The sequence below is a fragment of the Eretmochelys imbricata genome, chromosome 16 (assembly GCF_965152235.1).
Source record: "Eretmochelys imbricata isolate rEreImb1 chromosome 16, rEreImb1.hap1, whole genome shotgun sequence".
NCBI lineage: Eukaryota > Metazoa > Chordata > Testudines > Cheloniidae > Eretmochelys > Eretmochelys imbricata.
This window is the reverse complement of record NC_135587.1, coordinates 15,914,522-15,940,582: the sequence shown is the minus strand read 5'-3', so window position 1 is coordinate 15,940,582 and position 26,061 is coordinate 15,914,522. Positions and strand designations below refer to the sequence as shown.

General features: G+C 41.9%; 1 protein-coding gene across 23 annotated transcripts in view; it reads left to right on the top strand.

The window, feature by feature from the left end:
- FNBP1 (formin binding protein 1) overlaps nt 1–26,061 on the top strand; it is a 162,190-nt gene that overhangs the window by 51,352 nt on the left and 84,777 nt on the right. For 17 of the 23 annotated variants that reach the window (XM_077835577.1, XM_077835596.1, XM_077835595.1 and 14 more), the window contains exon 1: nt 13,523–13,804. In XM_077835577.1, the coding sequence (XP_077691703.1) occupies nt 13,575–13,804 (230 nt within the window). In that variant the 5' untranslated portion in view covers nt 13,523–13,574. Of the gene's footprint in view, nt 1–6,992; nt 7,156–12,446; nt 12,466–13,522; nt 13,805–16,655; nt 16,730–26,061 lie in introns of those variants that run through there. The other 6 variants (XM_077835597.1, XM_077835584.1, XM_077835588.1 and 3 more) reach the window with 4 other exon arrangements.

The window sequence follows — 26,061 nt, the reverse complement described above, 5'->3', positions numbered from 1 at the left end:
CCCTTAAAGAGGAAAATATCATATACTGCACTTTGAATTTTAATTTATGCATGATAGCACATTTAAAAACAAAAAACAGACCTATTCTGGGATTTCTTGTGTGAATTTTACAAGCAAAATTTTGTGCTTTGAAAGGAATATTTATTTCTGAATAAGCTACTTATGACACATGGTTCTCCTTGTAGTAAAGTCATGCACTGCCCAAAACCTCAGTGCATGTAAACGTATTTGAGGGAAATTAACTGCTGTTCCAGTGTCGTGTTTTATGAAAAATGTCCTTAGGTATTACAAAGGGAGTATATTTACTTAGAGTTATGTTCCCATCTTCATTTGTGGATGTTCTTCTGAGTAACTCCCATTAGTACTACCTTCTCTTTTAATGTTGGCACTTATTAATAAAAGGGATCTTGCTCAAGCTCAAACTCCCTTTGAACTCAAGTCAGCCCTTCACTTCAATGGGAGTGAGGTCAGGTCCTTAATCCTTTAATACAGGCTTTTTGAGAAACTTTACCAGGTCCAGCAAAAAAAGGTTTGCCCTCACATAGCAAAACCACCAACGTGCAGAACTCCCTCACCCATACAGCAATATACATATTCCCATTTGTAAAAAGAAAAGGAGTACTTGTGGCACCTTAGAGACTAACAAATTTATTTGAGCATAAGCTTTCATGAACTACAGTTCACTTCATCGGACACATTCATGTAGCTCACAAAAGCTTATGCTCAAATAAATTTGTTAGTCTCTAAGGTGCCACAAGTACTCCTTTTTGCGAATACAGACTAACATGGCTCCTACTCTGAATCCCATTTGTGCACCCTGGATGCACTCTCCCCTACATGCTTCACACCAAACTCTCTCCTCCTCTCTCTGAAACACAGGCTTCACACCAGTCACGCTCTCACACACAGCAGACAACCACACAGCCTTGCTATTTATTATCTACTTAGTACCCCCTGGACACAGTCACCATTCCTTTCACACATTGTTCACCCTCAGCTTATCAGTTCTCTCTTCTGCTTCAACAGCAGTTTCATACCCTAGCATCCCACAGGGGGCAGGTGCCACACCTCTCTTCCTGGCTGCTCCGTTTGCATTGCTATTTCAATCCGTTCTATCACCTCTTCAGCATAAGCGAAAGGACAAATGAAATTAAGCTGAATGGAAGGAGACTGGGCTTGGAGATAGGGTGGCACAGCAGGCGTGCTCTGGGCCTGGTCTCATTTGAGCTGGGGTGAGGAAGAGAATGATATTGACTGGCCCCAGGAGAGGTGGAGTTTCATTCTCCATGGGCCCTAAGGTAAGGGAAGTCCAAAGAGCAAAGATTCAGCAGGGGGCACTGTAGCTGCTTCTCCATTCACTCACCTGCTGAAATAGAGTTGAGTTCATCCAAGAACATACAACGTGCTTAGCACTTAATCTTTTTCTACCCTTAATTTCTGGGACATTAGGGAGATTTTGTTCTTTATGCTGAGATTCGTCCAGTAATGCAGCAAAGAAACTTTTTTTTTTTTTCCTGCCCAAGATTAATTCCTCAAGCATATCTGGAAGGACCCAGAAATAGTTAAAGAGCGATCAACCCTCACAGAACAGAACCTCAGAGGATGATGATAAAGAGTGGGGGAAAGTAGTACAGTAGATTTGTTCCTGGGTGGGTTTTTTATTTATTGTCTAACTCTAGGTGAAATATTTTGCATGTTCAAGGTGAAATATCAGGGAGGATATATAGGTACTGGAATGGTAAAATAGACTGACATGTGTGACTGAATGGAAAAGCTACAAGTAAAATACTTGTAAAATACTCACAAACAACCCTCACAGTGAGCAGCAGATATACTCAGCTTTCCCCCACTCCTCCTGCCCCTTTGAAATGTCCTTTAAAGCAAGAACAATGTTTGAAAGGAAAAGATAGGCATTTCTTCCATGGTGCTATTACTTGACCCTTATCTGTGCTTCATGAAGCAAAAGGTACAGAATCTCCTTTAATCCCATTTCATTCTTAACAATATATAAAGATGGATGTTTTGCTGGGTTCAATGGACTAACCTAATTAACTGACAGATTTTATGTGGAAAGTCTTATTTCATTTAGTGACAACTGAGTCAGACAGAAGCTGACATGCTGCTGTAGTTTCTGCTCACCACTACTTTCTGAATGGTTCTTGCAATATTATTGTACGTTTGGTGTATTATTTATTTGCTTGAAAACTGTTACATTTGGACATAGCTTTAATATAGGTCCTTGAGCATTTGTATTTTGTTGTATTTTGTTTGCACTATGTTGCCATGTGGGACTTTAGGCTTTCATTGTCTTGTTAATTCTTTTTTTAATATGCTATTTTTAAAACACATAATTAAAAAAATTCTAACAACACTGTAATGTTGTTTTGTGATCTTCTCTTTCATTCTTTTTTTTTTCCCCCTGAGGAATGAGGAAGGATGGCGATGGGATAAAAAAGTGTCGGAGTCAAAGATGAAAATTAATGCTTAATACTCTTACAGTAACAATTCTTTGAGTTTTGCTGGGGTTGGAAAACAAGACTTTTTTGGGATCTGGAGTGGAACCTCAGTGAATCAAAATTAGAGAATTAGAAATTTTCGCAAGTGTTTTTAGCCTTCACTATTCACAGTTCGCTATTCACAGTTGCTGGGTTACTAAAAGTGAAACAGAAATACTGAATATTGGTTGGTTAATTTCCTCTTATTAGTATCCAATTTGCAACACAATTCTAAGGCTCTCTCTACACTGACTGTGTTTACACTAGCATTTTCTTAAGTGTCCCATGACTGCACTGCCATCAGTGCAGCTTCACCAGAGGAAGTAAGTGGGACTAATGGTGTAGACGAACCACTGCTATCTAAACCTGCTTTGAGCAGTTCTGGATAGATGACACAATGGTTCAAATTCCAGCAGATACTGGTATCCTTCCTCCAGAACTTAATATTTAATTGAAAAGTAAGGGGTCATATTGTCTCCTGGCATAAATTCAATACCTTCAGTGGAGTTAGAACGGAATTTGACTCCAAGTCTCTAGCCCTTACATCTGTGAAGAAATCTACCAAGCGTGAACTCAGTGTGTAGTGCTGTCTACCTGAGTCTTCAGATGCCTGGAAACAATAACTGCCAGAGAAATGTGATCTGCTCCATTCATCCGAGTGGGTAGGGGACTGAAAACCTAATTATGCTGATCTCCACAGACTGCTGTGAGCATCATCTCCCGTTGGCATCACGAGTGGATCTTTGAGTATAGCCAGAATTTGGGAGCGTACCACCGTTTTTTTTTTTTTTTCTGAATCAGCCTAATATTAGGTAGATTGACAGTTGATATCTTTGTAGTGTTGTAGTAGCCATGTTGGTCCCAAGATATTGGTGAGACAAGGTGGGTGAGATAATACTGTTTCTTGGTAAAAGAGACAAGCTTTTGAGCTACATAGAGCTCTTCTGCAGGAATCACACATATTGAAGGAGAACCATTCAAGATAAAGTGGGCCAGTTAACATTTCTGAAGTCATAACACACACACAAAGCGGGTGTGTGTGTGTGTGTGTGTGTGTGTGTGTGTTAATGGATTACAGTGTCTTTAATTGTGATTTTTAGTGTGTAGCAAAGTCATGAATTTAAGCTCCCAGGCTCATCTTTTGAAGGTGTTGTGTAGGTTTCCTTTGAGGATTGAGAGGTCAGATATGGAGTGACCATTTTGCAAAAAGTGTTTTTTCTTTTATCAGTTATCTGTGTGACTTCATTTGAGAGGATGGTGAAATGGATTAAAATACCCATAAACTGTTAGTCCCCAAACCTTGACTGGTGTTGAAAATCTTTATTTTCCTTTATTGTGAAAGAAACTCTACAGTGTATGTTTTGTTTTCTTTGCCTCATTGCTTTGCTCAGCACAATCTTTTATGACTTCTTTCCTTATTCCTACAGTGCTTTGCTGTGCTAGTGAATCTGATTGTTTAACAGTGGAGCAGTGACTAGGGGAATGTCTGTACTGCAATCCAAGGTGTGATTGCAACTCCGGTAGACATAGCATTTTGAAAAATAGCACGATAGATGTGGCAACAGGGGGTCCTCGATGTGCTTGAACAGCCTGAGCTGAAGCCCGTGACGCCACACCTAAACTGCTATTTTTAGTAATATTTGCCTGTGTCTATCTGGGCTGCAGTCACATCTTGGATTGCAGTATAGACATTCCCTAGATTGCTATCTTCTGATCTTTTGCAACTGGCAGGTAGAATAAAATGAGGAAAAACAAGCACACATAACTGTTTCCAGGCTGAGCATTGCCAGAATAAAAAGCTTGCAGCAGAGCTGTGAAAAGTGCATGGATTTGACATGATTTGGGGCTGTGATTAAAAATACTCCAGAAGAATGAATGGAGACAGAAATTGTTAGAAACACACATTGCCATAGGGCTGAGATTTTCAAAGGTGCCCAGGGGATTTAGATGCTCAGTTCCCATTAAAATTAATGACTAAAGGTCTTCTCTTTCCTCTGTTGAGCTCTTTTCTTATGGTAATAATGATCTGCATTGGTAGGCACTTCACAGAACAAACACAAATACACCGTCCCTGTACAACCTAAGGCACCAGTTGTGCAAGTTTCCACCCACACGGAGCCACATAGGTCAGCTTGTAGGTGCAGGCTCTTACGTCATAAGCTCTTTGTGAAAGGAATCAGTAGAACTGGGGAAGTCCCAGGGGCCCCACATGGATGTAAGAGTCCATTTACAGGAATCAGAGCCTAATGTTATGCGTGGTGTGACAAGTAGGGACAATGAGAGGACAGAATGGAATGGGATGAGTAAGGACAAAGGTTGTAGTAGTAGTAATAGGTCGTTACTGAATTTAGGTATGTGCACATCCTGTTCATTCAGTGAAAAGTGTTATCTTTTTCTTTTAAGCTATTTTTTGACTCTCTTCTTGTGGGCAGCATGGAAGAAGTGGGTCTGAAGGAGAGATCTGAATGAGGGGAAATTTGTGATCTCAGACCAGAGCACAAAAAGGTGTACAAAAACACATGCAGATGGTGGTTGGAGATGTTGTAATATAGGTATCCTCATCAATGCACTGTCCAGCTGAAAAATACTTCTCTGTGTACAGCAATTTCTGATTCAGGGAAGAGAAAGTGGATCATACTATTGAAAAACAAGTTTGTGTTCTTTTCATTGCAAAGAAACAAGTGGGAAGGTGACCTTTTTTCCTAATTGTGGTCCTCTGCATTTGTACAGGTAATGTGAAAGACTTTCTTCTTAACACCATTTCTGGCAGGGAGTGAGAAGATTTTCAGAAACACAAATGAGAATTAGGCATCCAGCTTTCATTGGCTTTCAGTGAGACTTTTTCACTAACTACTCTTTGTGCATTTGAAAATCTCCATCCTTAACATTTCAAAGTGCACAAGGTAGACAGCAGTATAGGTGCTTAAAGTTTACTGTTTTACTGTAATTGTTAATTAACTGCTAGCATTATCATCTTGATGGCTACTGTTCTGTTTGGAGCAATAGTATTTAAGAGTCTGGAAGAAAGTTAGAAAATGATGACCAAATTTAATTAAAAAAAAATAAAAAAGTAAGTGAAATGTATGATAGGAAAGTAGTGGTCTTTCAAAGAACTCCTCCCTCAAAGCTCTCCAGAAGTCCTTTAACTGAGGTCTGCTAGCATGTGGAATGCTCTCCTAAGTAGAGTAATGGAAGCTCTATTACTGGGGATATTTTAAAACAAGACTGAGCGAAGCAGTACAAAACATATAATAGAGAGCAATGCGGAAATGTCTGGGCTATAGAGAAAGGTACCATCTTGGCTAACTTTTCAGATTCTAAGTAGTGACAACACACTTCACTAATGAAACCTCACATTAGAAATTCTAAATCAGTGGTTTTCAACCTGTTTTCACTTGTGAACCCCTAAAAAAATTGTGAATGGAGGTGCAGATCCCTTTGAAAATCTTAGACGTAGCCTGCAGACCCCCAGGGATCTGCGGACCACAGGTTGAAAACCACTAACAAATGCTCATTGGCTGATTGAGGGTAAGACACTGTTGCCAACAGCTTCTGAAATCTGCCTTTTCCAACTTAATTCTTTTAGGGCCATTGCAAACACCACAGCTTTAAGGATTATACATTTTTATAAACTGTAAATTTGTGATCAAATAAATTCCCTATGCTAAAAGTTCTTTTCTGCTTCCGCGCCTCATCAGTCTTATGTGAGAGCCACTTCCTAGCCTAAGCTTGTTGAATAGACAGATGGGACAATGAGCATGAATAGGTTTTTAGAGCCCTCTCCCTGTACCACTTGTCCTTCAAGACCTCATTCGTCTCTGTTGCTGGCAGCACAATTGGGCCTATCTTCCCTTGACCTTGATATTTTTCTGCCTCCTGAAGGAAAACAAACAAACAAACAAACACACAACTGAAAGTGGCACAGATGCCCATGGTATGAAGGGATTGCGCCCAGGATTATGCCTCTTTATTACAATTGCAGTTGGAACCCCTAATACTTTTGAGTGACATCGAAGGGGCTGCAATTCTTATCTGTAACTAAGGGCTTGTCTACACTGGCAATTAGCAGCGCTGCAACTTTCTCGCTCGGGGTGTGAAAAAACCCCCCCTGAGCGCAGCAAGTTTCAGCGCTGTAACGCGCCAATACAGACAGTGCCCCAGGGCTGGGAGCCGTGCTCTCGGCGCTGGGAGCTACACCCCTCGTGGAGGGGGTTTCTTTAGAGTGCTGGGAGAGCTCTCCCAGCGCTGCGCTGCAACCACACAAGCCATGTGAAAGCGCTGCCACGGCAGCACTTTAGCATTACCAGTGTAGACTAGCCCAAAGGCTGCAATAAGCCGTCAGAGTTCATCTTGTCTTCATTCTTGTTCGTGGAGCTCAGTTCTTGCAGCTGTTTGTTCCTGTTGGTCGCAACGCTAGCCACTGACCATTATCTCCGCTTCCTTTCCATTTATAAAGTTAGTATTTTCTTAACAACTCTAGTCTCTTTTTACTTTCAGACACCTGCCTGCACTGCAGCATTTCAGCCCCTCCTTTGTGCTGTACACCATGGAGTTCTCTTTTCCTAAAGTAGACCTGGGCAGACCACTCAAAGTCAAACAGCAGAGCAGACTAACTTACGGGACAACAGACCAGGCTCATTCGGCCCCAAGGAGTTATCAGGTTTTTCATATTCTGATCTCTTTGGTATTCTAAAAATGGGGTGTTAAACAAATTGATCAGGCTACAAAGAGAGAAAGGAGATCACCTTCCGAAGGTGAACTCGCTGTATGTTTCAGTGTGTTCAGCACATTTTGCATTTTTCAAAGGTAATATCTCCTTGAAATGTGCCTAGGAGGAGAGGGGTGGATTCCTCCTCTTTGAAAAGGGTACAAGGGGTATGGTTGAATGTTAAGCTTTGCTGTTAATATAGTGTACCCAATGAGAGTGCTGTGACTTGCATAAAAAGGGATTGGAAAGAGGCTCTCCCTGCTTGAAATTCTCCAAAAAGTTTGAGGGGACTGAATGTAAATATATGGGTGACTGGCTGCCTCTGAGACATACTATTTAGATTTATTTAGTAATGGTCTATCTCATAGAACAGAATGGAGTGTGGTAGCTCGCAGTGCTTTTTGCCAAAAACCTTAAAAGACAAACAATAAGCCAAGATCTGCTCTCTGGTACACCTGCGCAATCCCATTGACTTTGGTAGAGGTTATATGGTTCCAAGTGTGAGCAAAAGGTGTCTCTTTGTGTTGAAATTACACCCCTGCTCTTTCTGATCTGAATTGCCTCTGGGGAATGGAGAGGTCTGTTGTTCTGTCCATGCCATCTCTTTATATTGTCTCTAGGTTTGAAGCCTCCCTAGATAAGGGGTTGTCTCAGTGTTTTCCCCAGGAATTGAAATTATGGGAGTGTTGGAATATTCAGGGGTGATGAGGGCCGATGAGGGTTGAGACCATGAGGGTGAAGATGGGCTGTATGGTTTTACCATAGTAAAAACTGAAAAATGTTTCACAACCATTTTATTAGATTTAATTCGTGTTTTAAAATCATCACAAAAATTAAAGTTGGCTAGTCAAGCCTACTATGAAGTACTACATCTTCCTCCTTCTTGTTTTCTTGTTGTAATTTTGCACTGTTTGGTGTCTTCTTGTGTGTCCGTTACTTCCAGTCCTTTGTGATATGCCCATGATCAGGCAGAAGGCGACTTCTTTCAGAACACAAAGTTCTATTCAGTGAGGAAAAAGAACGCTCAACTGTAACTGTGACTGGGAGTAGCAAGAGATGAATTCCTAGTTCTTTCATCCCAGGAGACATAGCACAAAGATCGGGTCGAGCCACTAGCAATGATAAAGAAGTTGAAGTTAAATCTTCATTTGTTTGTCTTATGATATTCCACTCTGTGTTCAAAATTTTCTGTTCTGTCCTGGTCACATGGCAGCCCCATTGCTGGTAGTGCTTCACTCCACTGAACTGTAGGTGTTTTATAAGAGAGGCATCTGTAAAAGCTATGTAGAGGTTGAGTAGAATCCAGAAATCACTATTGTAGATTTGTAAGAATCAAGTCTGTGTACTTTTTCATCTGGCTTTACAAACACTTCTTGTCCTCTTCATTTAAGGAGTCAATATAAGTACCTTCATTAGTCAACTTCTGACCTGAAGTCTTTGCTTCTTCCAGTATATTTTCAATGGATATCTCTGACTGATCCAAGAGTAGCTTCTTTTGCTGGACAAAGATCTGCTACTGTTGTAGCAAATGCCTGGATGACATTGTTTTATGACCCAAGTGGTTTCAACAGTAGACTTACAAGAGATAGAATGGCTATAGTCTTCTCTGAACTTAGTAACAAAAGTAGTCCACCAGCCTCACTACTTAGATCTGTGCTATCTTGGTGGATACTTTCCAAAGCCAGTAATAACGGTTGCAGTAATTTTAAGACAACAGCCAAGAATCGCTCTTGAGAAAGCTAGCAGGTTTTCCCAGGTTGGACTAATTTGAACTTCAATCCCAGTGTATCTTCCTTTTTTTTTTTGGAGATGTTAGGTCCTTTTGGACTCTTGCTGGAAAAAAGAGTATAAAAAAACCATTAAATTTATGGCTTTTTAATGTCTTCTGGAGATTCTGGAGCTCGTACTAGCGCTAGCTGGAGTAGATGGCCTCTGCAGTGTGTATAGGAGAGATTAGGGTTACACTTTTCTCTGAGCAAAGCTTGTACTCCACTATGTCTTCAAGAGAAGTTTGTAACTCAATCAAATGTACAAGGAGCCATCTGTTTGGGGTTCAATTTACAAGCATTTAACTCTTCTAAGATGTCACAGATGCAGCCGATGTGTCTTCTATAACCTGAACATCTAGAATGCATCTGCTGGCCTACCGCAGACATCAAAATCACATACGCAATGATTTAATACTTGATGCTTATTTGCATTCATCAGCCATGTATGCACATATTTTGAATATGGTGAGAGAGTTCTTCATTTTTTCAACCGCTGAGTCTTTCATTGTTGCACCGCATGCTTCTAGAGAGTCAGCTGAATTTTTTCAGAAAGATAGTGAGCATTTGCCAGTCTTGTTTGAAACCAGTGTCCGACTTCAGGATTAACAAATGACAATGCACTTAACGTTGGCCTCCAGTTTGTAGTGTGTGGTATCTTTTGTTTAAATAGAAAGTATGGTGCAACAGCCATGTTGGTTCACGTAAACTGAGTTGTGTTTCCAGCATTCTTAACAGCCTCATTAAGTTCTTCTAAAATTGGCTTTGACGGTGGCTGGCTTATAAGGCTTTCTGCATGTTGATGCAGTCCAGAGGCATGGTGTTCTGCAGCCTTTTCATGTAGGCTGTTAGTATTGGCTTAGCTGATCAGTCTGGCAAACCAAGCTCCTCCACTTTTACTATATAAATCCATGTTATGCCCACATCTTGAATTCTGCTTGCAGGTCTGGTCACCCCATCTCAAAAAAGATATATTGGAATTGGAAAAGGTACAGAGAAGGGCAACAAAAATTATTAGGGGTATGGAACAGATTCCATAAGAGGAGAGATTAAAAATACTAGTATCAGGGGATAGCCGTGTTAGTCTGTATCCACAAAAACAACAAGGAGTCTGGTGGCACCTTAAAGACTAACAGATTTATTTGGGCATAAGCATAAAAAATAATCTGCCAACAGACTCCTTGTTGTTATTAAAAAGAACATGAATAGGAAAAAAACTGGGACTTTTCAGCTTGGAAAAGAGACAACTAAGAGGGGATATGATAGAGATTTATAAAATCTTGACTGGTGTGGAGAAAATGAATAAGGCAGTGTTATTTGCCCCTTCACTGAACATAAGAACTAGGGGTCACTGAATGAAATTAATATGCAGCAAGTGTAAAACAAACAAAAGGAAGTATTTCTTCACACAATGCACAGTCAACCCGTGGAACTTTTTGCCAGGGATGTTGTGAAGGCCAAAATTGTAACAGGGTTCAAAAAAGAACTACGTAAGTTCATGGAGGTTAGGTCCATCAATGACTATGAGCCAGGATGGGCAGGGATGCAACACCATGCTCTGAGTGTCCCTAGCCTCTGTTCGCCAGAAACTGGAAGTAGAAGACGGGATGGATCACTCAATGATTCCCTGTTCTGTTCATTCCCTCTAAAGCACCTGGAAGACAGGATACTGAGATAGATGGACCATTGGTCTGATGCAATATAGCTGTTCTTACATAAAAAATAATTATAATAAAGTTTAGTACAGAAACTCCCCAAGATAATGACCTCTTGAGATAGCAATGATGTGAGATAATGACCTTGGCAAATAATGCATTTCAAAAATCTTGCCCTACTAGGAAACATATATTAATATAAGTTTCCCAGTCACAAATCTATTCTGGAGTGAAGTCACTAAAACATAGTTCAGTGCTCTGGCCGCTGTTGTCTGTCGTGCCACCGTTCACTCTACCACTCTGTCCCCAATGGCCCTGCACTGTCATCTTCTGCTGCTGCCTGCCACTGTGACCTCTGTGAGTCGGTCTCTTGAGGGTCCACCCAGCTGTCAGTGGGGGAACTTCACTACTAGTGCAAGCTGGGCTGTCTCTTCCACAGAAACTCTGTCTCACAGCTGGTCTAAGCACTTAGACCTGATTATCAGTGATTTCAGCTCTAGTGCTCACTCATGAAGACTAATCGTCTCTCTCTCTCTAAGCAGGAGAGAGGGGCAGGTCAAATAGTGCCTGTGACTTAGGCAGAGCCCACACCACCAAGCAAAACACCTGTGCCCCACCTTCTCGCTCGCTCGCTCTCTCTCTCTCTCTTCACTAGGATCTGGCATCCAAACCTCCTGCTTAGGGTGTGCAGTTCAGTTGAGGGTGACCAGTGCTTAATTTGTAATGAAAGAGGTGCCGGGGCTCAAGCAAATTTGTTACTTTCATAGCTGATGTGACAAGCCCAGAGGTCCCAAGGCGATGAATTGCCCAGTCTAGAGGTGCTGGAGCTCACTGTATATGCTTTTAAAGTGCGTACTAATGTTTCAATTCAAATTTCCAACCAATGACTAAATTGGCAACACTGCATGTAACTGGGGGGGTGGGAGATTGGGGAAATTTGGGGGGGGGGGTGTCTAGGGAAATCCCTGGGTTGTCTACAGACAAATTTGCACCAATTCAGGTAACTTCCACCTCTCCCACCGCAGTGTAAATACTGGTATTTTGGTTTAAGGGTGGCTTATTTTGGTTTGAGTATACCTTATTTCAGCTTAATTAAAATCTGTTCCTAATTAACTTAACTAAACTGAAATAAGCCTCCATGAAAAACCTATTGCTCCAGTTTAACTAAATCAGTTTAAAATTGCACCTTAAGTTAAGCCAGTGCAACTTCGCAATTAGACAAGACCTAAGCATAAGAATAGATAGCTCCTGTATTGTATATTAACAAGCCACTTTATAAAATTCTGTATATTGCCCTTTTTTGACCTGATTCAAATCTCTCTCTGTCAGGGGGCCCAGCCAAGAATGGAGCAATAAGATTAGCAAGCAGTTTAGCAGCTTCCATTATGCAAGACTGACTTACTAAACGCTAGAGAGATCTGTACTTATGTCAAGAGAATTTATATTTTGATTGACATATGTTACACTGCACCAAATGTAGTCTGCTTAGAAGCAACTTATTAGTGCTCTGCAGTAGACTTTGTGGGAGTGCTGTCTGTTTCCATATTCTACTAATCAAAAGAAGTGGGGTGTTTTTTTTTTCTCCAGTCTGTTTTACTGATGTTAGCTGATGACTTTACAAACCGAAAGTCGCACAGTGCCAGACCTTCAGCTGCTGTAAATTAGCATAGCTTCATAGACTTCAGTGGAGCAACATCAGTTCATGCTAGCCGAGGATCTGACCTCAAACCTATTTATGTATATAGCTTTCATAAGACATGAAACTAAGATGTAGGGAATTGCAGACCTTGTAAGCAAGACAAGGTAGATAAATAATGGGTTCGTATTGCACTTCTGGCAAGGTAAATATGCAACAAAGTCATATCTGTAAGATGCATTTTTCAAGTTGTTATATAGACACGAACTGCTAAAATGTTACCTGTCGCAGACTAGTAAGGAAGGTACTAAGGATTTAATTTTTATTTTTTCCCATTTGTGCTCTCTTTCCCTACCTATTCCATTTTTGGCTAGCTGGCTCTATCGCACCCTACCTCTCAGCCAGGAACATAATTGAGGTGCTCATCCTATTGTCACCTGCATTCTGATATACTGGAAGAAATGAGGCCTGTGTTAGGTTTTGTGTTGTAAATCTTAATTTTCAGAAGGCTAGATCTCTGAAGTTTAGGCTTGTGTACTGTGTTCGTGTAATGAAATTAAATAGTGACCACGTAACGAGAGCTAGAATTTGAAAAGCTAAGACTTTTTTGCATTAGCTCTTTAGACCCTAGAAAGAACTCGTATTATGATTTGGTAATTAATCTGAATGTACTGTTGTCTAATCTCTTGGCATCTGGGATACTCCAAACTGACGTATGAAATGCTTTTTGATGCAGAAGACTTATTGAAAACATGAGTCATTTTGGGGGCAGCAATATTTAAAGATGAAAATAGCATCTGTATGTAAATGTGGATTTACAAGAAGGATTACTGTAAATGGAACTAAAATCATTTTTTGGCATATCAGTTGTTTGTGTGCTGTCTATTTTATAAGTAAATATAAGTAAACATATGGGAAGTCAGCTCTGTTCTGTAGAAAGATGTTCCATAAGTGCCAACTATTGAAAGGAAAATCTTGAGGAATGGCTCCACAAAGCTTCAGATGATACCTCTGATATGTTATCAACCTGTGAAAAACAGTTGAGGTGTTAATTAAGAGTGGATCTCTGAATTTGTGGGTCTTTTAGCAGTTATCTGTAGTGATAAGATAAATGCAATCCTAAAGGTACAACTCCGTACACTTCCGTTGAAGCATTACTTGTTGCTTAGAAACTGTCATATGACAAGCCCAACTTTCGGAAATGAGGATGTTACGTAAAGCAGCACTGGAGAGTTACTGTCTTGGCCTCTCTCGAACTGAGTGTGGTTAGGTTGAGAAAACCCTGTGCTACAAAAAAAATGCCTGACTGTAATCATGGAAAATATTAGCAATACTTTCTCTGCAGTGATGTGTCCTTTTGGGGATTGTTGTTTTTTTAAGTTATCTCCAAACTCAACGAGACTAAACTATCTATTTGTTTCACTGCAGGACCAGTTTGAGAATTTAGAAAAACACACGCAATGGGGAATTGATGTTCTGGAAAAATACATCAAGTTTGTAAAAGAGAGAACGGAGATTGAAATCAGCTATGCAAAACAACTTAGGTAAGTTGATCATCTTCATTTCAGAAGGACATGAGTAATGTGGGGGTGCAGTTAGCCATGCAATAATAAAGCGTTTTTGAATGGCACGTATTAGCTTCTATGTGCATACAGTAGAACCCCAGCCTTACAAACGCCTTGGGAATAGGTTGTTCATAACTCTGAAATGTTCGTAACTCTGAACAAAATGTTATGGTTGTTCTTTCAAAAGTTTATAACTGAACGTTGACTTAATACAGCTTTGAAACTTTACTACGCAGAAGAAAAATGCTGCTTTTAACCATCTTAATTTAAATGAAACAGCACAGAAAGTTTCCTAATTTTGTCAAATCTTTTTTTAAACTTTAGTTTTTTACTAGTTTACATTTAACACAGTACTGTACCGTATTTGCTCTTTTTTTTTGTCTCCGCTGCTGCCTGATTGCATATGTCCAGTTCCAAATGATGTGTGTAGTTGAGCAGTCCATTCGTAACACTGAGGTTCTACTGTATCTAGTTTACTTTCCTCTTTCCTTAGATCTCCATTTGCTTGGCTTATAAAAATCCTGTTTAGCAGGCAGAATGGGTTGCTTAAACAGTAGAAAATAAAGTTCAAGTTAATTTCACACATTTGGAAACCGTTAGAGCAAATTCCTTCTCAAAGTAAATGTGTTGTGTATGTAACAGAGTAGCCGCTCTAGTTTACTCATGGTTTGTGGACTGAGTGCAAGGCGGTTCATGGAACTTTGTACATGATAGTAGAGAGAGGCTGAGGAAAGGGTGTACGGGGTGAGAGCTCAGCCTTGAGGCTGAATCAAGGCATTGATTTGAATTTAATTGCTTGAAAATCTCCTTAGCAGTCCACGTGAAGTTTAAGCCTAAAAGGGCAGAAAAATTGTGAATGCAGCTTGAATGGTGGAATTTCATGAGAACTTCCAGTTTATTGGTCAAAATCTCATGAGAACAGCCCTCCTAGGTGAATAAGTGGAAGTATCTGAACTGGAACCAGAAAATAAGATCCTACCTGTTTACAATCTGCAGTGAACCTAGAGATTTAGATCCAGACTCTTCCCTGCTCCCCAAAATTCAAAGGGATTCAAGTATGAGGTTCTGGCCTATCTCTAATACTAAGGCGTAATACCCATAAAAAGCTTGGGAGATTTGTGGTGTTTTTGCTAAATAGCTGTGCTTTAGAGAAAATGACCTTTCATATCTGTGTGACTTGCCATATACAAGGACCTTTAATTGTATAATGAGCTGGTGTCTGGATAAAGCCCATCATGTACTTAATGACTGCTGAAGAAGAATGTACTGTTTCCCCAAGGACAAAGTGATTTAAATCAAAGCAATTTAAATAACCAGTTTTTAATTGTGTTGCATTTATATATTTCAGTTATTTTCCTAAAGAAAGGCTGATTCTCATTGATTGGTAACCATTAAAACAGGTTGATTTGCAAATAAATGTAATCTTTACACTAAATTTGGTGTTTCTTTTTGCCAACCAGGAGGATACACTATGTCTATACACATTTATTTAAGCAGTTATATAGCTTAACTTACATTTATTTGATTTACATTCTTACTTTTTTTATGTTAGAAAATGGTGAATGATGCATTGCTTATTTTCTAGATGATTAATGTTGTACCTGTGATTTGTATCAAGCTGCATTTGAATGGAAATTCCAATGAATTAAAAATGCACAAAAGCACCATTTACATTTTTTTTTTATTATATTAAAACTACTTTAAATGTGCTGGATACATAAGAAAAAAAATTATCAAAAATGTTTTGCATTGAAAACTGAAAACTGACATTAAACAAAGGAAGTATTATCTATAGTTAGTGAATTGAACTTGTTGTTTTTAGTCACAATGTCCTTCAACATTTTAGAATTGATGGATCTCATCCTCTCACACTTAGCTTTTCTTCATAGATTGAAAGAGGAAAACAAGCTTCCCTGCTTTTTCAACTCTCAGAAGGTTTCATAACTTTGAATGAACTATTAATTGAACTGAACTAGTTGAATAAATTGAAATGAAGAAAATATTCACTCTGCACCTGCAGAAGAGGTTACTGCTGTCAAAGGCTGGTTTAACACTTCTGCAAACTCTGGTCCCAGATACTTAGCCAGTGACTTCCACAAGACTTCAGTGGTTTGATTTTCTTTAAAACTTTGCAGCAAATATGTACTGCTTAATGTTTTGTGTTGTTGTTTTTTTATTTAATTTTAAAATTTTGATATAATAAGTTTAGGCCTTAACATGGGTTGTCATAACTTGAAATTTAGTTTTAAATAGTTTTTTTTTTTAAATAAACCTGTATTTATATTTAAAACATAGTTTAAATTTTAAATAATGACACTGCTGAGAGTGCCAAATTCAGGAAAGACTGCCAAGAAATAGGGCAGACTCACCCCAAACTAGTGGTTTCTATCATTAGAGTATTCCAAGCCAGTAACAAAAGTGAACTTCTGTATCACCACGCTGGTTAACAAGAAGTCAAAAATGCAGTATCCTTAGGCATTCCATCCCTTGGCTCACCGCAGAGCCACTGGACTTGATGATGAGTGGTTTCTGAAAACCAGTTTAATCAGATACAGGGTCCTTCCAATCCCAAGGGATCAGTCTCTTAGCCAGGTGAATATATAACTCAGCTCTTACCCAATAATCATGCTGATGCCAATCCTTTAGTAACTAAAACTAACGGTTTAATAATATTTAAAAAAAGAAAAAAGAGGAATGGTTAAAGGATCATATATAACATACAAATGATTTTCATTGTTCTTAGATCAGGATCACAGCAGTAATGGAATAAACTGCTAACTTGCAAAAGTTTGTGGAATCACCCAAACAGATTGGGGGTTATCAGTCCTTGCTCAAAGCTTCCTTGTTAGAAATTCAGTCCAGAGAAATGAAGCAGAAAATGAAGACAAAATGGAGATGTCTCAGGTGCCTTTTTATATCCTCTGCCATGTGCATGTAGGGTTGCCAACTTTCTAATTGCACAAAACCGAACACCCTAACCCTACTCTTTCCCCGAGACCAGGCCCGGCCCAGCCCCCGCTCACTGCGTTCCCCCTCCCTTGGTGGCTTGCGCTCCCCCACCCTCACTCACTTTCACTGGGCTCAGGCAGGGGGTTGGGGTGCAGGAGGGGGTGAGGGCTCTAACTGGGGATGCAGGCTCCAGGGTGGGGCCAGAAACGAGGGGTTCTGAATGTGGGAGGGGGCTCCAGGCTGGGGAAGGGAGTTGGGGTGCAGGAAAGGGAGAGGGCTCCAGCTCAGGGTGCAGGCTCTGGGGTGGGACCAGGGATGAGGGGTTTGGGGTGCAGGCTGGGGCCAAGGGATTCGGAATGTGGGAGGGGGCTGCTGGTCGAGGCAGGGGGTGAGGGCTCTGAGCTGGGGGTGTGGGCTCTGGGGTGGGGCTGGGGCTGGGGTTTGGAGTGCAGGGGGAGGCTCCAGGCTGGGGGTGAAGCCGAGGGGTTGAGGCAGGGGGTTGGAATGCAGAAGGGGGTACGGACTCTGGGTTGGGGCCAGGGATGAGGGGTTTGGGGTGCAGGAAGGGGCTCTGGGTTTGGGGGGGCTCAGTGCTGGGGCAGGGGGTTGGGGTGTGGGCTCACCTCGGGCAGCTCCCGGGCAGCGGGCCTAACGCAGGCTCCCTGCCTGTCTTGGCACCGCGCTGCACCCCGGAAGCGACCAGCAGGTCCAGCTCCTAAGTGGAGGGACCAGGAGGCTCCACGCTCTGCTCTCACCCGCAGGCATCGCCCCCCAGGTCCCATTAGCCATCTTATTTAATCTTTTTATTGCTGACCTTGGCACAAAAAGCGGGAATGTGCTAATAAAGTTTGCAGATGACACAAAGCTGGGAGGTATGGCCAATACAGAGAAGGACCGGGATATCATACAGGAAGATCTGGATGACCTTGTAAACTGGAGTAATGGTAATAGGATGAAATTTAATAGTGAAAAGTGCAAGGTCATGCATTTAGGGATTAATAACAAGAATTTCTGTTATAAACTGGGGACGCATCATTTGGAAGTAACAGAGGAGGAGCAGGACCTCGGACTATTGGTTGATTACAGGATCACGATGAGCCGCCAATGTGTGATATGGCCGTGAAGAAAGCTAATGCGGTCTTGGGATGCATCAGGCGAGGTATTTCCAGTAGAGATAAGGAGGTGTTAGTACCGTTATACAAGGCACTGGTGAGACCTCATCTGGAATATTGTGTGCAGGTCTGGTCTCCCATGTTTAAGAAGGATGAATTCAAACTGGAAAAGGTACAAAGAAGGGTTGCTAGGATGATCTGAGGAATGGAAAACCTGTCTTATGACAGGAGACTCAAGGAGCTTGGCTTGTTTAGCCTAACCAAAAGAAGGCTGAGAGGAGATGTGATTGCTATCTATAAATATATCAGAGGGATAAATACCATGGAGGGAGAATTATTATTTAAGCTCAGTACCAATGTGGACACAAGAACAAATGGATATCAGGGGGGAAAAACTGGGCATCAGGAAGTTTAGACTTGAAATTAGACGATGGTTTCTAACCATCAGAGGAGTGAAGTTCTGGAACAGCCTTCCAAGGGAAACAGTGGGGGCAAAAGACATATCTGACTTCAAGACTAAGCTCGATAAGTTTATGGAGGAGATGTTATGATGGGATAGCCTAATTTTGGCAATTAATTGATCTTGAACTATTCATGGTAAATAGGCCCAATGGCCTGTGATGGGATGTTAGATGGAGTGGGATCTGAGTTACTACAGAGAATTCTTTCCTGGATGTGTGGCTGGTGAGTCTTGCCCACATGCTCAGGGTTTAGCTGATCGCCATATTTGGGGTCAGGAAGGAATTATCCTCCAGGGCAGATTGGCAGAGGCCCTGAGGTTTTTTCACCTTCCTCTGCAGCATGGGGCACGGGTCACTTGCTGGAGGATTCTCTGCACCTTGAAGTCTTTAAACCACGATTTGAGGACTTCAATAGCTCAGACATAAGTTAGGGGCTTGTTACAGGAGTTGGTGGGTCCGATTCCTTGGCCTGTGTTGTGCAGGAGGTTAGACTAGACGATCATAATGGTCCCTTCTGACCTTAAAGTCTATGATTCTATGAATAGGAGTGTGGTGCAAGTGCTTGGTGCAGGGGTAGTGCGCGGAGCCCGTGAACTCCCCGTCTAGGAGCCAGACCTGCTGGCTGCTTCCAGGGCACAGCGTGGTGCCAGGACAGGTAGCACTAGCTGGCCTTAGCCCCACAGCACCGCCGAACGGACTTTTAATGGCCCAGTCGCCAGGGTCCATTTTCGACCGGGCGTTCCAGTCGAAAACTGTACACCTGGCAACCCTATGTGCATGGAAGTTCACAGCCCCTGTTTGTGGAAAAAGAAAAGGAGTACTTGTAGCACCTTAAAGACTAACAAATTTATTTGAGCATAAGCTTTCATGAGCTACAGCTCACTTCATCGGTTACTGACCCAAGATGGATTCCAGGGTGACATGAGCATATCATATGTCTTTACATGGTTTGCTGACTCACAGGGGCCGGCCATTGGCCCCTCATTGTCTGAAGCATTTTCAGGAAGAGCCATCTGGACTGGATGAGTTTCTTCAATGGCCCATTGTGAGAGCTGAGTGTCCTTGATGGGCCATCCACAGGAAGTTGTGTAGCCTTGATGTAGATTCTCTCTGGCGTTTCAGAGTAGCAGCCATGTTAGTCTGTATTCGCAAAAAGAAAAGGAGTACTTGTGGCACCTTAGAGACTAACAAATTTATTTGAGCATAAGCTTTCATGAGCTACAGCTCACTTCATCGGATGCATTCAGTGGAAAATACAGTGGGGAGATTTATATACATAGAGAACATGAAACAATGGGTGTTACCATACACACAGTAACGAGAGTAATCACTTAAAGTGAGCTATTACCAGCAGGAGAGTGGGGTAGGGGGGTGGGGCACCTTTTGTAGTGATAATCAAGATGGGCCATTTCCAGAAGTTGACAAGAAGGTCTGAGGAACAGTGGGGGGTGGGCGGGTGAGAATAAACATGGGGAAATAGTTTTACTTTGTGTAATGACCCATCCACTCCCAGTCTCTATTCAAGCCTAAGTTAATAATATCCAGTTTGCAAATTAATTCCAATTCAGCAGTCTCTCCTTGGAGTCTGTTTTTGAAGTTTTTTTGTTGAAGAATTGCAACTTTTAGGTCTGTAATCGAGTGACCAGAGAGATTGAAGTGTTCTCCGACTGGTTTTTGAATGTTATAATTCTTGACGTCTGATTTGTGTCCATTTATTCTTTTACGTAGAGACTGTCCAGTTTGACCAATGTACGTGGCAGAGGGGCATTATTGGCACATGATGGCATATATCACATTGGTAGATGTGCAGGTGAACGAGCCTCTGATAGTGTGGCTGATGTGATTAGGCCCTATGATGGTGTCCCCTGAATAGATATGTGGACACAGTTGGCAACGGACTTTGTTGCAAGGATAGATTCCTGGGTTAGTGGTTCTGTTGTGTGGTGTGTGGTTGCTGGTGAGTATTTGCTTCAGGTTGGGGGGCTGTCTCCCAAGATCTGTGAGAGTGATGGGTCGTCCTTCAGGATAGGTTGTAGATCCTTGATGATGCATTGGAGAGATTTTAGTTGGGGGCTGAAGGTGACGGCTAGTGGCGTTCTGTTATTTTCTTTTTGGGCCTGTCCTGTAGTAGGTGACTTCTGGATACTCTTCTGGCTCTGTCAGTCTGTTTCTTCACTTCCGCAGGTGGGTATTGTAGTTGTAAGAATGCTTGATAGAGATCTTGTAAGTGTTTGTCTCTGTCTGAGGGGTTGGAGCAAATGCGGTTGTATCGTAGAGCTTGGCTGTAGACGATGGATCGTGTGGTGTGGTCTGGATGAAAGCTGGAGGCATGTCGGTAGGAATAGCGGTCAGTAGGTTTCCAGTATAGGGTGGTGTTTATGTGATCATTGCTTATTAGCTCCGTAATGTCCAGGAAGTGGATCTCTTGTGTGGACTGGACCAGGCTGAGGTTGGTGGTGGGATGGAAATTGTTGAAATCATGGTGGAATTCCTCGAGGGCTTCTTTTCCATGGGTCCAGATGATGAAGATGTCATCAATGTAGCACAAGTAGAGTAGGGGCATTAGGGGACGAGAGCTGAGGAAGCGTTGTTCTAAGTCAGCCATAAAAATGTTGGCATACTGTGTGGCCATGCTGGTACCCATAGCAGTGCCGCTGATTTGAAGGTATACATTGTCCCCAAATGTGAAATATTTATGGGTGAGGACAAAGTCACAAAATTCAGCCACCAGGTTTGCCGTGACATTATCTGGGATAGTGTTCCTGACGGCTTGTAGTCCATCTTTGAATGGAATATTGGTGTAGAGGGCTTCTACATCCATAATGGCCAGGATGGTGTTTTCAGGAAGATCACCATGGATGGATTGTAGTTTCCTCAGGAAATCAGTGGTGTCTCGAAGATAGCTGGGAGTGCTGCTAGCGTGGGGCCTGAGGAGGGAGTCTACATAGCCAGACAATCCTGCTGTGAGGGTGCCAATGCCTGAGATGATGGGGTGTCCAGGATTTCCAGGTTTATGGGTCTTGGGTAGCAGATAGAATACCCCAGGTCAGGTTTCCAGGGGTGTGTCTGTGCGGATTTGTTCTTGTGCTTTTTCAGGGAGTTTCTTGAGCAAATGCTGTAGTTCCTTTTGGTAAGCCCCAGTGGGATCAGAGGGTAATGGCTTGTAGAAAGTGGTGTTGGAGAGCTGCCTAGCAGCCTCTTGTTCATATTCCAACCTATTCATGATGACGACAGCACCTCCTTTGTCAGCCTTTTTGATTATGATGTCAGAGTTGTTTCTGAGGCTGTGGATGGCATTGTGTTCTGCACGGCTGAGGTTATGGAGCAAGTGATGCTGCTTTTCCACAATTTCAGCCCGTGCATGTCGGCGGAAGCACTCTATGTAGAAGTCCAGTCTGTTGTTTCGACTTTCAGGAGGAGTCCACCCAGAATCCTTCTTTTTGTAGTCTTGGTAGCAAGGTCTCTGTGGGTTAGTATGTTGTTCAAAGGTATGTTGGAAATATTCCTTGAGTCGGAGACGTCGAAAATAGGATTCTAGGTCACCACAGAACTGTATCCTGTTCATGGGGGTGGAGGGGCAGAAGGAGAGGCCCCGAGATAGGACAGATTCTTCTGCGGGGCTAAGAGTATAGTTGGATAGAACAACAATATTGCTGGGTGGGTTAAGGGAACCACTGTTGTGGCCTCTTGTGGCATGTAGTAGTTTAGATAGTTTAGTGTCCTTTTTCTTTTGTAGAGAAGCAAAGTGTATGTTGTAAATGGCTTGTCTAGTTTTTGTAAAGTCCAGCCACGAGGCAGTTTGTGTGGAAGGTTGTTTTTTTATGAGAGTATCCAGTTTTGAGAGCTCGTTCTCAATCTTTCCCTGTTTGCTGTAGAGGATGTTGATCAGGTGGTTCCGCAGTTTCTTTGAGAGTGTGTGGCACAAGCTGTCAGCATAGTCTGTGTGGTATGTAGATTGTAATGGATTTTTTACCTTCAGTCCTTTTGGTACGATGTCCATCTGTTTGCATTTGGAAAGGAAGATGATGTCTGTCTGTATCTGTGCGAGTTTTTTCATGAAGTTGATAGATTTCCACTCCATACGGCTAAATTCAGTGCCTTGCATAATGACAGGTTTCAGAGTAGCAGCCGTGTTAGTCTGTATTCGCAAAAAGAAAAGGAGTACTTGTGGCATCTTAGAGACTAACCAATTTATTTGAGCAGGAATACAAATGAACAGCGCAAGGTCTGTGCATTGTTTAAGTCCCACTTAAGTGATGCATAAGTGCTCTGCACAGGGGAAAATTTCACACTCTGTGATTTACTTCTAACTGTTCCTGATTTTAGACCCAAATTCACATCTTGCTCAAACTGGTGGTTCTCTTACTCATATGATTACAAGTTATTTATATCATAAATATTGAATCATTAAACCAAGACTTTAGGGAAAAAATGCTAAAATAAACTGATCCAACATCAGTAGTTCTTGCACTGTGTTTTTACCCTTATTTGGGTCTTGACATGTTTAGCGGTTTGATCTGGAAGTTCAAAGGGTATTCCACACACATACACAAATCTGATTTTATTTAATAGAGGATGAGCTCAGAGTATAAAAGGGCCAAGGTTCTCAGATACCACAGATACTAGCTTAGTTTCCTGCAAAGATGTATAGATAGCTCTAAGAAAGATAGATATGAAAGAGCATTTCAAACACCATGAAAATTTGAGAATTAATTGGTACTACCAAGTCAAGGAAAGCTTCGCACCCTAGTGCAAAATGAATTTCTATAGAGCAAATACTATAGGGCTTGTCATGCAAAGTACTGAACGCTCTTGGCCCTGATCCAGCACTATGTTGAAGCAGATGCCTAACTTTAAACATGTGAATAAGCCCATTGATTTCAGCAGGGTTGGTCACATGCTTAACTTTAAGCACGTTGCCTACAGCATCAGGCTAGTATGCTTCAGTACCTTGAAGGATCAAGCCTTAGACAAGAAAATATTTCCCGCTGACTATATTAGAGCTGTGGTTACTGTTCCCAACTTTAGTTTTTTCTTAGTAAAACAAAACAAACAAACAAAAAAACCAGCTGACACAATATGTGATAAACAATGAAACATGTTTGTTTAATCCAACTGCTAATCCTTGTCATACACCTTCTAATCCTTTGCATGTGAAAACATGCTCTGCTTGGTGCTTTTCATAGTGCTTTAAGGTGATTCTGCACAGTCAGAGGCTCACACGGGGATGACAACTGGACACATCAGATTTAATTAGGCAACATGGTGTTTGAAAAGCTAGGAGATAGTGCACTTTTTCTTTGGGTGAAAATGTCTTAGTAGAGTATTTAATCTTTTGTGTGCATTTTCTTATTCCCCCTCATTTGTTGCCCCATGAATGAAGAAATTAAGCCATACTGAGAAACCAGAGAGCAGGCATTCCGCACAGGATCCCAATGGCACTATGTACCTTGGACATGCATAACTGCTTCCCGAATTCCTGCAGCAGTAGTATGCTTTGGTTTAAACTGCCATGTTTAATGTGTAGGCTAACAAGGGAGGAGTTTGCTGTTTTAGAGCATCCTTTATTTGGAAGAGGCATAGGGGGGAATAGAGATGCTAATAATGAGGTGGATTCTGGCTGGCCTCAGTGTGTTTGTGCAAGTGGTGAGGGACATAAGATTCTCCATCTGTCATTTTGCATCCTTGTGCAGGGTGTGGCCAGAACCACATGTGGAAGCACGGTCCGTACTTCCTCCTAGTTCTCCATGTATGTTAGGTGGCCAAAAGGGAATGGGAGAGGTGGAATGAGGGCAGGTTCACCACTCCCCTGGCAGGTAGAACTGGCATGGAGCAGGGAGCAGGCTGCACCTTTTGAAAGTGTGGGGGAGCTACTGTCCCAGTGCACGCACTCTGGGAGTCCTCAGGAGGAATTCTGGCTGGCACAATGAATGCAGCACCTTTAGCCCCAAGGGCAAAGACTTGGCCAACACTACTTGTGTGTTAATGGTTATAAAATGGCATACAACAACCATATGAAGCTGGAAAATATTATTATGGCCATTTTATAGTTGGGGCAACAGAGGCAGAGAGATGTTAACGGAATTGTCCATGGCCCCATAGCGATGAGCTCCAGTGATAGAACTTGGATTAGAATATGGAAAGTCCGGGTACTCCAGCATAGGGATTGTGTGTGCTCACTTACTAGGTCATGATGCCTCTCTCTTTCTCTCACTCCTTTTCCCATGGGGACACTTGAACATTGCATGTGACTCTATTAAATGTTATAATACTAACTAGCACCGTGAAGGATATTCACCCTATGAATCCTCCTCTGCAATTATTCCTGAATTCAGGACAGGCCTTCTTTAGAAAATCTGCCATAGTCAGATCAATAATCTTATCACCTATGTTTGCTGTGGATGTGTTTTATCATTAAGGTATAGAAGTTGCTGTTAGTCAACTGACCTTGATGTTTCCTGCATTTGTGTCCTTTAGTTAATACACAATGCCATAAATATATCTAGATTATCTTGCTGCCAGTGACAAGGCAAAAGCTAATGTGTCAGTCAGATATGGAACCTTGGAGAGGAAAATTTGGCAAGGAAGTTGTGTGCGGGTGTTTGGTTTAAAGAAGAGCAGGCCACAGTATAGAGCATGAACACCTCCTGAGGTCCTGATGCAGTTTTTACTCTGGCACAACTCCTGTTACCTTCACTGGGAGTCAGGCAATGTCACACATGTGATGCACTAAATCCCCAAGGGAAAAGAGGACCTGGATTAGCCATCCATCCAAGGAGCAGCCCTTTGAAACCAGCTGTAGAGAGGCAACTGCTGATGTGATCTCTGTCTGAAGGGGGGAGGGCGGGGTGCAAGGAAATAAAGAATGGGAATATGGGAAAAAATGAACGTTTAGCCCAGACCTGCTGTTCTTGCAGACACAGAGCACTCTGGGCCAAACTCTTCTCTCATTTACTCAATAACCCCAGTGTCCTTACTGGGTTGACAGGATGTACGTGAGAGCAGAATTTGCCCTGCTGACTTTGATAGCCGCTGTGCTCATGTAAGAGTTACAGAACAGATAAGAAAACTGAGATAAAGTGGGCCAAATTCTGCTCTCAGTTTTACCAGTGCAAACCTTCTGAAGTCAAGGGGCCTTATCACACCATCAGGTTTTAAGAAGAACATACCACTGAAGTCAGTAGGGATTTCTGCTTAAAACGATGATGTGTCATGGCCCACAGTTTGGCCCATTGTGTAGGAGTTAGTCAATTTGCTGTTAATAAAGGTGTCTCATCCAGTTTCGGTACTGTACTCTGGGCACTCTTAGGCCTTGTCTACACTAAGGGGAGGGATCGATCTAAGTTATGCAACTTCAGTTGAATGAATAACGTAGCTGAAGTTGACGTACTTAGATCTACGTGCTGCGGGGTCCACACTACACAATGTCGATGGGAGAGTGATCTGTGGTCGATTTAGTGGGTCTTCGCTAGACCCACTAAATCGACTGCCGATGCATTGATTGCCACGCGTCAATCCCCCAGTAAGTGTAGACAAGCCCTTAGTATCCTTCATCAAGTGACCTTTTGGGTATGGATGATAAAATCTTGCTCTAGACTTTTCTTCCTGGGGGAGTTTTTTGGTGTTTTTTTCCCCTCATATTTTGAAAAGTATAAATTTACAGATGTTGAATAGGTTTTGACTGGTTTCCTTAGCTGCATCTCCACTCTACCCT